Genomic DNA, 11,514 nt, shown 5'->3' with positions numbered 1-11,514 from the left:
CTGGCCCAGAGAGGGATAAGAACTTCCCCATGGTCACACAGCAAGTCAGAGCCCATGCTACCTCTGGATTCCAGTCCCTGCTCCTCAGCCAGTGCTCTCAGTGCGTAAGCATTCATGGGATGTGTTCAGGAGTCAGTCATTTGAGCCTGTCGGGGCTAGGTGGTGGGCGGGAGAGCAACAGACATGAAGCCCTCAGCATCCCTGTCTGGCCTCTGAGAAGTTCAGAAGGGTGTTTCCCAGCTGGGGCTGAGGCTGAGGTCAGTTGAGAGCACTCAACCTGAAACATAAGAAAATCATGCCAGCAGAAGGGAATGATGGGAGGGCTGGGATTATGTGACTTTAGACCCAAGGCTGTCATGCATGGTTGGGCTTAATCACTGGACAAGAATGCCATATCTAAGGGGGAGGGTGGTGCCATTCCTACCAGATTGTACATTTATGTATTACTATGAGATATTTCCAGCAGATGGCAGTAAAAGTTCTTGTTCTAATAACATCAACACATTTGGTTTTAATTTTCCTATAGATGGAAATGTCTTTATTTATTTATATATTATTTTTGGCTGCATTGGGTCTTCAGTGCTGCCTGCGGGCTTTCTCTAGTTGCAGTGAGCGGGGGCTACTCATTATTGTGGTGCCGCGGGCTTCTCGTTGTGGTGGCTTCTCGTTGCAGAACACGGGCTCTAGGCATGTGGGCTTCAGTAGTTGTAGCACATGGGTTCAGTAGTTGTGGCTCGTGAGCTCTAGAATGCAGGCTCAGTAGTTGTGGCACTTGGGCTTAGTTGTTCTACAGCATGTGGGATCTTCCTGGACCAGGGCTCGAACCCATGTCCCCTGCATTGGCAGGCGGATTCTTAACCACTGCACCACCAGGCAAGTTCTGGAAATGTTTGAGGGGATTTCTTTTTTCTAATTTGCACAAAGGTGTCATCTGGCTGGCAGTGGCCCTGGTCCCCTCTACCCTGTAGACCTCAGGTCTCCCTGTGTGAATTGAGTGTGGTCCCAACATTATCCAGCATGCATTGCCTGCTCTGTGGGTAGATTTTGTGATCTCTAAAGTTTGGGGTAAGAGCACCCTCTGGCTTCGTAGTAGAGAGTCACAGCACATTAAAGGCTCTGAGAAGGCCTGTGTGAAGAAGCTGGTCTCATAATGCAGGGTGTCCCACATGTATTTGGCCATGGCACCCTTTTTTATTTTTAAAATTTTTATTGGAGTATAGTTGATTTACAATATTGTGTTAGTTTCAGGTGTACAGCAAAGTGAATCAGTTATACATATACATATATGCACTTTTTTTTAGATTCTTTACCATATAGGCCATTACATATTATTGAGTAGAATTCCCTGAGCTATACAGTAGGTCCTTATTAGTTATCTATTATGGGATCCTTTTCTAAACTTTTCATGCCCTGAAGGGCCCTGCCAGCTTTGACTTTCAGGGACCTGTGGCTCTAAGGTGTATGCCAAGGATGGCCTGTCTGTCCAACTGTGGGTAGGGAGCACCTGCGGTCTGGGTCCTCTGCAAGTCTATGGCCTAGTGGGGGAGGCGGGGGAGGCAAGGCACATACACATACACGCACACAGACCCACCACTCAGATTGTCATCATTTTCTGGGGACCCAGAGTACCTGGAGCCATCACATTCGTGTGTGTGTGTGTGTGTGTGTGTGTGTGTGTGTGTGTGTGTGTGTGTGTGTGTGTGTGTGTGTCTGTATGTAGGAAAGGAAAGGGGTAATAGCCTGAGGTGGGGCAGCAGCCCAGGGAGGGGGTGGGCAAGGTCAGGTAGAGGGAAGTTATTTTGTACAGGTAGCCCCCATAGGCAAGTAGATTATCTAGGGTACCCCCAGGAGTCAAGGGTACCCTTTTAAAACTTCTCACCCTCTGCCCACCACCTAAGCAGGAGGGCCTTGTTTGCCACCTGCTCCTTGGTGGGGTGCAAAGAGTTCCAGCCTGGGAAGCAGGAGACCTGGGTTCTAGTCCTGATGCTGAGGGGGTCACTATCCCTCGCCAAGCCTCAGTTTCCTCATCCATGAAATGGAGGCCTTTGACCTGCTGCTCTGTAAGTTTTCTCTGGCTGCTGTAGTGCTGTCATTTGGGGCTGGGGGGGTCCTCGTTCTAGGCAGGGGTGTGACAGCCCCACCCCTTGGACCCTCCTCTGTCACTGTCCCAGGGTGGATGATGGAAAACCAGGGGCAGGCAGAAGATGGGCTAGTTCCACCCCTGTGACCGAGTAGCTGCCCAGTGAGATGCCCTAGAGCAGAGCAGTGAGGTGAAAAGGCTGCCACACATGCCAGCCAGCCTGGCACAGCCAGCAATCTTCAGGCCACCCGCTGTTGCCCCTGAAGGGTTGCTGGGTCTGGACGGGCCACGGGCTGCCCCTTCCTCCACTAGGGGCCAAAAGGAGAAAAAATCCATTCCAACCCCAGCCGACGCCTTGAGATCAGACTCCGGAAGGCCTCATCCACTGCCGTTTAGCAAATTTTTGAAATTTTGCCCATTTTAATTCAAAATATGATAATGCTTATGGTTTAAAAATTAAAGTACAAAAGAATAGGTGAAAAGTAGATCCTCCTCCTCCTGTCTCACCCCCTTCCCTCCCACCCTCCCCAGTCCCCACTCCTCCCCCATGGAGGCAATTGCTACTTTTCTTATATATCGCCTCAGGAAGATCTATGCATATACAAACATACATTTGTTCATGTAAATATTTAAATATAATGGGTTTGATTCAAGAGTCTCAAGCCCTCAAGGTATAAACATGAAATAGTTTTATTTTTCCAATAACTGCTCAGATACTCATTTTGTTGACACCATCTTTCCCCGCTGGATAGCAGCCTCCCTTAATGATGTCTCCATGGAGGTCCCTAACTTTTCTCTCCCTTGCTGTTGTTAAGACAGATTCATTTTTGTTGCTAAGGCTCAACCCATCCATCCTGGAACTCCAACCTCCTCTTCAACTAAGGCCCTGGTAGCGCCCTCTACAGGCCACTGGGGGCTGCGCTGCCTGTTCTCCACACCTCCCCCTTGACCTCCCATTGCGCCCCCATTCACTGCCTCGGCCAACAATTCCCTGCTCCCAACAGCGGGATGTCTTTCTCCCTCCCGACCTCCTCCCTTGTCACTTCGTCAGAAAAGCTGCCCTCAAGCAAGCTGTCGCCTCCTGTACCAGGTACAAGCATCTCACACCAAGGCCCTGGCCTTCCCTGAACTGGGTTCTTGGAGAGTTTAGGGACTGTTCTCAACAGGTCGCCATTTCTAACCATAATCCCTGCCCTGGATCAACATTGCAGGGACAGGAGGCGCTTGAGATTAGGAACCGCCAGGCCCTGATATTTCAACACACAAACTGGTGGGGCAGGCAGAGGCCCCCACGCTGCTGCCCATCTCACTCGGCCCAGTGCCCCTCACTGCTGGGTGCCAGGTCCGGGCAGCACACATGGCTCTCGGAGCCACGGCCTAGAGGGAAACAGGGAAACCAGTGGGCAAGGGGACCACGGAAGCTCAGAGAGGCTCCAACTAGCCTGGGGTCCACAAAGACTTTCTGGAACAAAGATGTTTTAGAATGCTGGGGCTGGTTTCCCTCAGACAGTTTCTCAATTATGCGTTTTGTGGAAGATGCTTTTAGGCGAAAGTCAGCAGCAATTTTCTTTTATGAAACTTCTTACAAAGAGAAGATGCTGTTGTCCTTTTATTTAGCAGCTGATGGGCCAGATATGAAGGCTGCTGTCTGCCGGAGGTGCTGAAGTGGCCTCAGGGCCCTACTTGGGTGCGTGCATGAGTGTGAGGGGTGTGTGCTGGTGTCCTCTTAATGACCCTAACCTGGGAGTTGGGGGGGTGGGTGGGTGCAGGGAGGGGGGTGGCACCAGCAAGTCTGTGCTATTCCAGCAGCCCCGAGGGGCTGGCCCAGCCCAGGCCTCACTGTGGGTGACTTGAATCTGCCCATCCCAGCTCCTCGGCCTAAGAAGCTTCCTCAAGGAGAGGGTCTGGATATCTGGAAATTCAGTCACTATTTGTTGATCTAATCCATAGACCTGCACAGCACAGGGAGTGCCGGGGGGAGTGAATCAGACCTGGACTCAGCCCTCAAGCCGCTCGGCGGAATAAAAAGTGAATTCTCGTAGTGGGTACACCAGGACCGAGCAGCAGCCAGCCTGAGAGGGACACCAACAGAGCACGAGGAAGGGAGGGGTCACCAGCTGGCCCGCCTTGAAAGGCGTGGAATCTAGGCAGGTGGAGATGGGGTGGAGGGCTGGGCCCAAGGGACCACCAGGTGGCAGGAATGGCGTGATGACAAGTACGGAGGTGAGAAAGCACATAGTGGAGCAAAGGGCTCGTGGAGTCAGAGAAGGGGCAGGGTCAGCCTGGGAAGGACAGAGGGGCCGTGCTGACCCACCTGCCACAGGGGCATGGCTCCCCATAAGGCCACCCACTCGAGGTTCACCCACGGATCTGCTCCCTGAGCCCAGGGGTCAAAAAGAAACGTCTCCAGGATCCATGCTGCTCGGTCATGTGAACAAGAGAGGCAGCCTTATTAACACTTCACAAAGAAATGTGCCCTCTCGGCTGTTTCCTGAAACATAGGCTGTCTCAGCATACTGCCCACTTTCCACTGTCGTTAGCAGCACGGGTCTCAAGGAAACAGGACGGTAAGTGTTCTGTTAAATGGCCTCTCTCATTTGGCCTCAGCGCAACAGGGAGGTGATAGGGGGAAGTGGCGACTGTGGCTCACCCGAGACCCCACAGCCCACCCGAAAGGGAGGCCCTCACTACGGGCTCAAACAGTGGCTGCCAGGCAGGGGTGAGCACCCAGGGCTGCTCCAGGCTCCTGCTCTTAGAAACCAGAAACCAGGATTAGGATTTGCATGGGAAATCATTCCATTTGTAATCTTTGGCTCAAATTTCTTTAAATACTGGGTAGGCCAAACAAGGCCCACCCAGTCTGGGACCTGCTAGGTAGTGGGAGCTGCGGAGAGGTTTTGAAGCAGTGGAGGGTCAGGCTCAGAGCTGCTCTGGTTCAGGGCTCTGCTGCCTGAGACAGGGTCCCGAGCCCCTGGCCCTCTCTGCAGACTGCCGAGAGGCCCCTGCCTGGGCGTTGCTTTCCCCCAGCTGCATCAGAAGGACAGTGGCACCTGCCCCAGCCCCCCTCCTGCATCCCTCCATGGGATGGCAGCCTCGGCTGGTCCTCTTCCCAGGAGCCTCTCCTCTGCCTGATGAAGCCCAGGGCAGGGCTAAGCTGCCAGCCCTCTGGTCCCAGCGATTCCCCTATGACCAGGAGCTCAGGGACAAATGCCCTGCACTCACACCGGTAAATGCTGTGATAACCCAAGGGGGTTACACTGGGCAGGGAAGCCCCTGAGAACTGCAGGGGCTCATTGGGATCCATTTCATGGACTTCTAGGATGGCAGAGGTGGGGGTCCTTGGCCATTATCTAATCCACCCTCACCTGATGCCAGAATTCCCTTCACAATGGCCCACACATGGGCTTGACCAATCTCTGCTTGACTACTTCCAGAGTTAGGGAACTCATCACTTATTAACAGTAATAATAACAGCTGACATTTGAGTGCTTACTTATTTTCACTGTAGGGGCTGATTTTAGGAACCAACAGGAATAAGTCTAAGTCTTCTAGTCCCTGAAAGCTTATCAAATATTTGAAAACAGCTCTCATGGTCCGCCCTGGAGCCATTTCTCCCCCATCCACTACTGCAAAGGTCACAGGTTCCAGCTCGTGTCACTAGTAATGTCCCATTTCTTAATCCGGGTGCTGGTGGCATGGATGCATCCATTGTGTAATCATTCATAAACTCTACACTTACGATTTGTACACTAGGCTATATGTAGGTTATACTTCGTCAGAAAACGTCAAACAAGAACACAAAAGAAACAGTGGAAAGAATGCATTAAGGAGTGTGAGGTTGAAGGTGTAAGAAAGAGAAGGATCAGTGGATCCTGAAAGGCTCCTGAGCTGGTGGGAGGGGAGGGGTTGGGATCTGGAGCCGGAGGGGGAGCAGACCTAGGACAGAGAGGGCAACTTTCCTGTTGTAACTGGAAAGATAGAAAAACAGGAGCAGATGGGAGCATATTTGGTGCTGAGAAATGAGGAAGTTCCTCTCTGGTGGCTTCTGTTTTCTCTGCCAAGTAGGAGGCAGGAGGCAAGGCCATCTCAGGATGGGGTGTGTCCAGGTGTTTGAGATGAGTGGAGAAGGAAGATGGCAGCCCTTCCTGTGGAGAGCAGGAACTAAGACGTGTCGTGGGACTGCCGGTATCCTGGAGGCCCATCCCAGGTTGGTGACATGAATTTAGAGTGGAGCCACTGGCCTGCTGGGGACTTTCTCCAGCAAGGCTCTTCCGCTCAGGTGTAGGTGGGTTCACCTGGGGTTTGGCCGGCAGTGCCACTGGGAGACGAGGGGCGTGGGAGTTGAGGGTATTGCCAAGATGTTACTGAAATGATGGGCTATGGGATCTAAGCTGGTTCAGGCTGGAAGGAAGATGCCCAATGCAGGGAGGGGAGACAGATGGGGTTGGGGGCTGGAGCCTCCAGGAGGTCCAGAACATTCCCCAGAGGGAGCAGTTGAGCAAAGCAGAGGAGAGGTGGTTTGAGCCAGAAAGGTGGTTAGGACTTGAACTAGTGATGTGGGAGCAGAGAGTTATGGGTCAGCAGTTATGGACGATTCCTTAGCTCTCAGGAGCCACGTGCCCTGCTTGGGGGCCCAGGAAATCCTAGAAAGCAGGAAATGCACAGAGCCAGCCCAGCCTGGGAGCATGGCAGTGACGGGGAAAGGCCACGAGATGGCAGCATCAGCCTGATGAAGCCTCAGCCTCCACCTGGTGGCCTTCCTGCTGTGCAGGCTCTTCTTATTGCTTAATCGCCTACAGGTTTTAAGGCTTTGGGTGAAATGAGGAGTTTATGTGAGCCTCCCCCCGTCCCCACTCCCAACCTCCTTTCATGGAACCCCTGACTGAGTTCTGGAGGCAGAAAGGCGTTGATTTGAATCTTGGCTCTGTCGCTTATCAGCTGCGTGACTCTGAACAAGGTACTAACCTCTCAGCACCCCGGGTTCTTCATACGTAAAATGAGGCTAACCAGAGTACCGACCTCACGGGGTTGTGTGTTAGGCTCAAGGAGATGGTCGCTGGGGGGAGGGGGAGGGCAGCCAGAGCTTTTTGAGAGCAATTGTTACTACTTACAGGGTCCCCCTCTGGGCCTCACAGAAGGCTGTTAGGTTGGGATGATCAGAGGAGGGAACCCAGACTTGTCTTCCTAGGGATGCCTAAACAGCATCCAAGCCCAGGGCCATCTGGCTCCAGTTCTGTCCACCACACCAGGCGGCCTCCCCAGCCAGTCCTTAGCATCACATCCCAGCTCCCTGGGGCCAGGAGCAAGTCCCTTTGTAATAGTGAGATGGCTTCTGTCCAGCACTCAGAACTTTCAGGGTATTTCCAAGCCAAGGAGTGACAGGATGCTTTCTCATAGCGCCGAGAGTTGTAAAATATCAACCCAGTGGAGAGCACTTTGGATGTTTTGAGTTTTCCTTCCTTCCTTCTCCTTTCTTCCTCCCTCCCTTCTCTTCCCCTGCCCTCCTTCTTCTCCTTCTCCTTCTTATTCTCCCTCACCTCCTCCTTTCTCTCCCCCCTTCTTTTTCTTCTTCACGTGCATTTCAGATCAATGATGATGCCCAGTGGCTGTGCAGCAGTGTACTGTTTACAAATATTTCCCTGACATTCTCTGGCAATGCCTGCAACAGGCATCAACTCCGCCCACTTGCAATGCCTTTATGCCTCATCCCCACCCCAGACACAGAGTAGAGGGCCCTCCAGGCAGGAAAGTGTTGCTACTCCATTCCTAGGCCTTATCAAAGGAGGCCTCCACAGTGAGCCCACAACAACATGGGGCCAAGGGAGCGGATCCCACCAATCACTGGGGCCTGCCCACTTGCCCAGCCGTTCCCATCCCCTCCCTGGTCCTGGAATCGGTCTGCTCTCGAGTTGGCTGCAGCCGCAGGGTTTCCTGTATCCTCTGCCCTTGCCAGCCTGTCCCCCCAGGGAGAGCACAAGTTCCTCTAAAGCAAGACCCCAGCCCTTGGCACCTTTGGGTCTTTGCACTGTTTTTACTCTCAACACTTTTGACAACAAATGTGGTGGGTTTCTTTTTTCTTATATACATACCAACAACAAATTCTCCAACTCTCTGGAAACCAGCTAGGTGTCCTACAATTCAATTCAATTCAATTCTGACACTAACTACATGGAGCCCCAGACACCACAGGTTGAGGGCTCGGTCCCACGAGGCTGCCCCCACTTCAGACTCCAGTCACAAGTATGGGGTACCCAGGGTGCCCAATCTTCTGTCCAACTTGGTGACAAAATCGAGGGTTCCCACACATCCCCTTCACTTTCAATAATTTGCTAGAACGGCCTATAGCACTCAGGAAAACAGGTAACTTACTATCACTGGTTTATTATAAAGGATACAAATGAACAGGGTACCAGGTCCAGAGCTTCTGTCCCCATGCAGTTGGGGTGTGCCACCCTCCCTGCAGGCGGATGTGTTCGCCAACCCAGCAGCTCTCTGAACCCCCATCATTTAGGGGTTTTTCTGGAGGTTCATCATGTAGGAATGATTAATTAACTCATTGGTCATGGGTGATTATGTCATCTCCAGCCCCACTCCCCTCCCTGGAGGGGGGGTGTGGAGCTGAAAGTTCCAACCCTCTAATCCCTGGGTGGGTTCCTCTGGTGCCACCAGCCCTCATCCAGAAGCTATCTGGAGCCCACCAAGCCCACCTCATTAGCATAAATTCAGGTAAGGTTGAAAGGGGCTCATTATGAACAACAAAAGACTCTTCTATCACCCCCACTACTCAGCAAATTCTATGGGTTTCAGACAGTCGAGTCTGGAACAAGGGAACAGACCAAATATATATTTCTGATTCTAACACAGTATCATGGGGCCCCATTGCAGGGCAGGGGCACAGAGTAGGCCTGCTTAATGAAGGAAGTACAGTGTTCTGTGAGCCTCACCATGAAACAAGGCTGCCACTTCCCCCGGCCCCGAGAGCCGCCAGCACTGAGCCCACCCCTGTGGGGTCAGGGGCATCTCCGCAGGGGTTTTAGGACCAGACAGAGCTGGTGTTACATCCCAGCTCCATCTGGGCTTCCCACAAACCCAGCTTTCTCGGGTCCCTCCGTAATAGGGGCACAAGGCGACGCCGGCCCCTCAGGGCATGTGACAATAATGAGACAGTGGATGTCAGGGGCACAGCAGAGAGAGGGTAGGATAAAGGTGGCTGCCTTGGCCTGTAATTTAGACAGGAAGGTCTGGCGGCTGGTGGGAGGGCCTGGTGGGACCGGGATGGTCCTGAGGACTGCGTGCTGCCGGCCCAGCTACTCCCCTGCCTCAGCCAGACAACGAGCCTCTGGAAGGCGTTGGCACACGGGAGGGTCCCTGAGGCGGCGCGGGATGTGGGGTGCGGGGAACAGCAGGGGATCAGGGAGGAGCGGGTGAGACTCTGCAGGAGTCTGGGGGCGGGTGGAGAGCTCTTCCGGGTCCTGGGGAGCAGGGCTCTGGGAAATGATGGGCTCTGGCTCCACTGTGGAGAAGCAGCTGCGGCAGCACCACGCCCGCCTGCACAGTGCACCTGGCGGCCCGGCGCCTCACTCCCTCCACCTGTGAAATGGGGCAGTCGCGCAGGGAGCGCCCGAAGGAGAAAGGTTTGCAAACCCGGAAGCGCCGGCGGTGGTGGGCGGGGCGGGGCGGGGCCTGGAGGCGGAGCCCGGCCTGCGGCCCCACAGAGCCCCGAGTCTTCGTAGTGGCCGCGGTAAGCGGGGAGGCGGCGGCGGCGACGCGGCGGCGACAGTAAGTGCGGGCCGGCGGTCAGGCGCGGGTCTGGTCCCTGCCCAGCTCTTCAGGCTCCCGGTCGCCCCCTGGGCTCGCGCAGTCGGCGGCCTCCCGCCGCGGCCCTCCTTGGGGGCTCCACGGGAGCCTCAGGACCCCGGCCTCTGTCTTGGCGCCTCTCGCTGTGACCCCTCTCCCCAGCGTCCCTCCCCTTCCTCTCTGCTCTCTCCTCCTCCCCCTACTTTCCTCTCACTTTCCCTCTTTCTGGGTCTCTATCTTCTTTCTCCCCCAGATTCTCTACCCTCCTCCCCATGGATTTCCTGAGACTGGACCTCACCGCCTGGATATGGGGGGCCTGGGTATGGGCAGGTCAGCCCAGAGTATCCAGAAGGTGGCTGACTGTCCAAACTGGGAAGCCTGAGGCTGGGGGTGTCCGCAACCCCAAGGCAGATTCTGCCATGTACTCTGGGTGGCACCGTGTGTTTCCCAGCAGTGCTTTCCCGTAGGTTAGCTTCACCAGCCCCCCTGCCCCCATTTCATAGGTGAGGAAATAGAGACACAGAGGCGAGATTGACTTAGCCAGAGTCAGTCAGAAACTTCCTGGAAACCAGCACCCAGACCCGGAGGATGGTCTGCAGTGACTCCAGGCCCCGCGGGTTTCTGCTGCTTTGTGCAGGGGCTGCCCCTTGCCCCAGGTCACCCAGGACGGGAGCAGGGCTGAGCCCAACCAGCCCCTACAGGTGCCTGAGGAGCACTCCAGGCCACAGCCAGGCCACAGCCAGCCCACCAGCCGAGGCTCTTCCTTACCTTTCTTTTTAATCCAAAAGCCAGCAGCTAGTTTTCATAAAGAGTAATAAGACTTTGCTCACTCCAGTGCCTTGGCCTGTGACCTGGGTGAGAGGGAATTCCAGGCTCCTTCAGAAGCTTTGTCAAGGCTGAATGGTCCTGGACAAATAGATGCCTGGAGCTGAGAATGGACTCTGGCAGAGGGTGGCCTGGGTGACCGAGCTGTTGGCCCCTGCACCCACCCTTGGAGCTGGAGCATCTGGAAGGAACCACTTGGTCTTTGTCGTCCTACGTGGGTCATAATTTTTACATTTTAAACGCTAATGTAGAAATGGTGTGTGTGTGTGTGCACGCATGTGCATGTATGGCCACACTGTCTGGTTAGTGCTGAGCTCCCTGTGAGCAAAGCTGGGAAAGGGCTCTGCTCAACCAGGGGAGTTTAAGATAGACTCGCTGACTCGGATGCTCTGGGTGTCCGGCATCCTCCTGCCTGCCTGCTGCAGGGTGTATGCTGCCCCAGCAGGGGAAAACATCCTGGCTGCCCAGAGTCCGTTCATTCAGCAAACACTGATGAGGGTGCCCTGTAGTGCTGCCTTCACCTCTGCTCACAACTCACTGGCCAGGAGACCTTCCAGAAAGTCTGTACTTCGAGCCAGCAGACAAGGGTGCACGTTGCCAGCCACCTGCCTCCCAGGGACGCCAAGGAGTCCACGTGGGCCTCAGACTGCTTGGATATCTAACCTCACTCTTACTGTGTGACTTTGGGCAAATTACTCAACCTCTTTGAGGCTCACTCTTCACCTGTGAAATGGGTCTTAGTGTACTACCTACTGTACTGGGCTGTTGTCAACCTCAAGTGCTAGGTACAGACCTTGACATGCATGAGTACT

The 11,514-nt window shown here is 54.3% G+C and overlaps 1 protein-coding gene across 3 annotated transcripts in view; it reads left to right on the top strand.

Moving 5' to 3' along the window:
• The first annotated feature begins 9,776 nt into the window (after positions 1–9,776).
• Positions 9,777–11,514, top strand: part of SLC29A3 (solute carrier family 29 member 3) — a 43,526-nt gene continuing 41,788 nt past the window's right edge. For all 3 annotated transcript variants that reach the window (XR_005016732.1, XR_005016731.1, XM_036827749.1), the window contains exon 1: positions 9,777–9,859. Coding sequence is in view for 1 of the 3 variants with exons in the window: in XM_036827749.1 (XP_036683644.1) it covers position 9,859 (1 nt within the window). In the remaining 2 variants the exon portion in view is untranslated. The remainder of the gene's footprint in view (positions 9,860–11,514) is intronic.

Source organism: Balaenoptera musculus, chromosome 16, assembly GCF_009873245.2.
Source record: "Balaenoptera musculus isolate JJ_BM4_2016_0621 chromosome 16, mBalMus1.pri.v3, whole genome shotgun sequence".
NCBI lineage: Eukaryota > Metazoa > Chordata > Mammalia > Artiodactyla > Balaenopteridae > Balaenoptera > Balaenoptera musculus.
The sequence above is the reverse complement of the archived record's forward strand: the minus strand, read 5'-3'. Positions and strand labels throughout refer to the sequence as shown.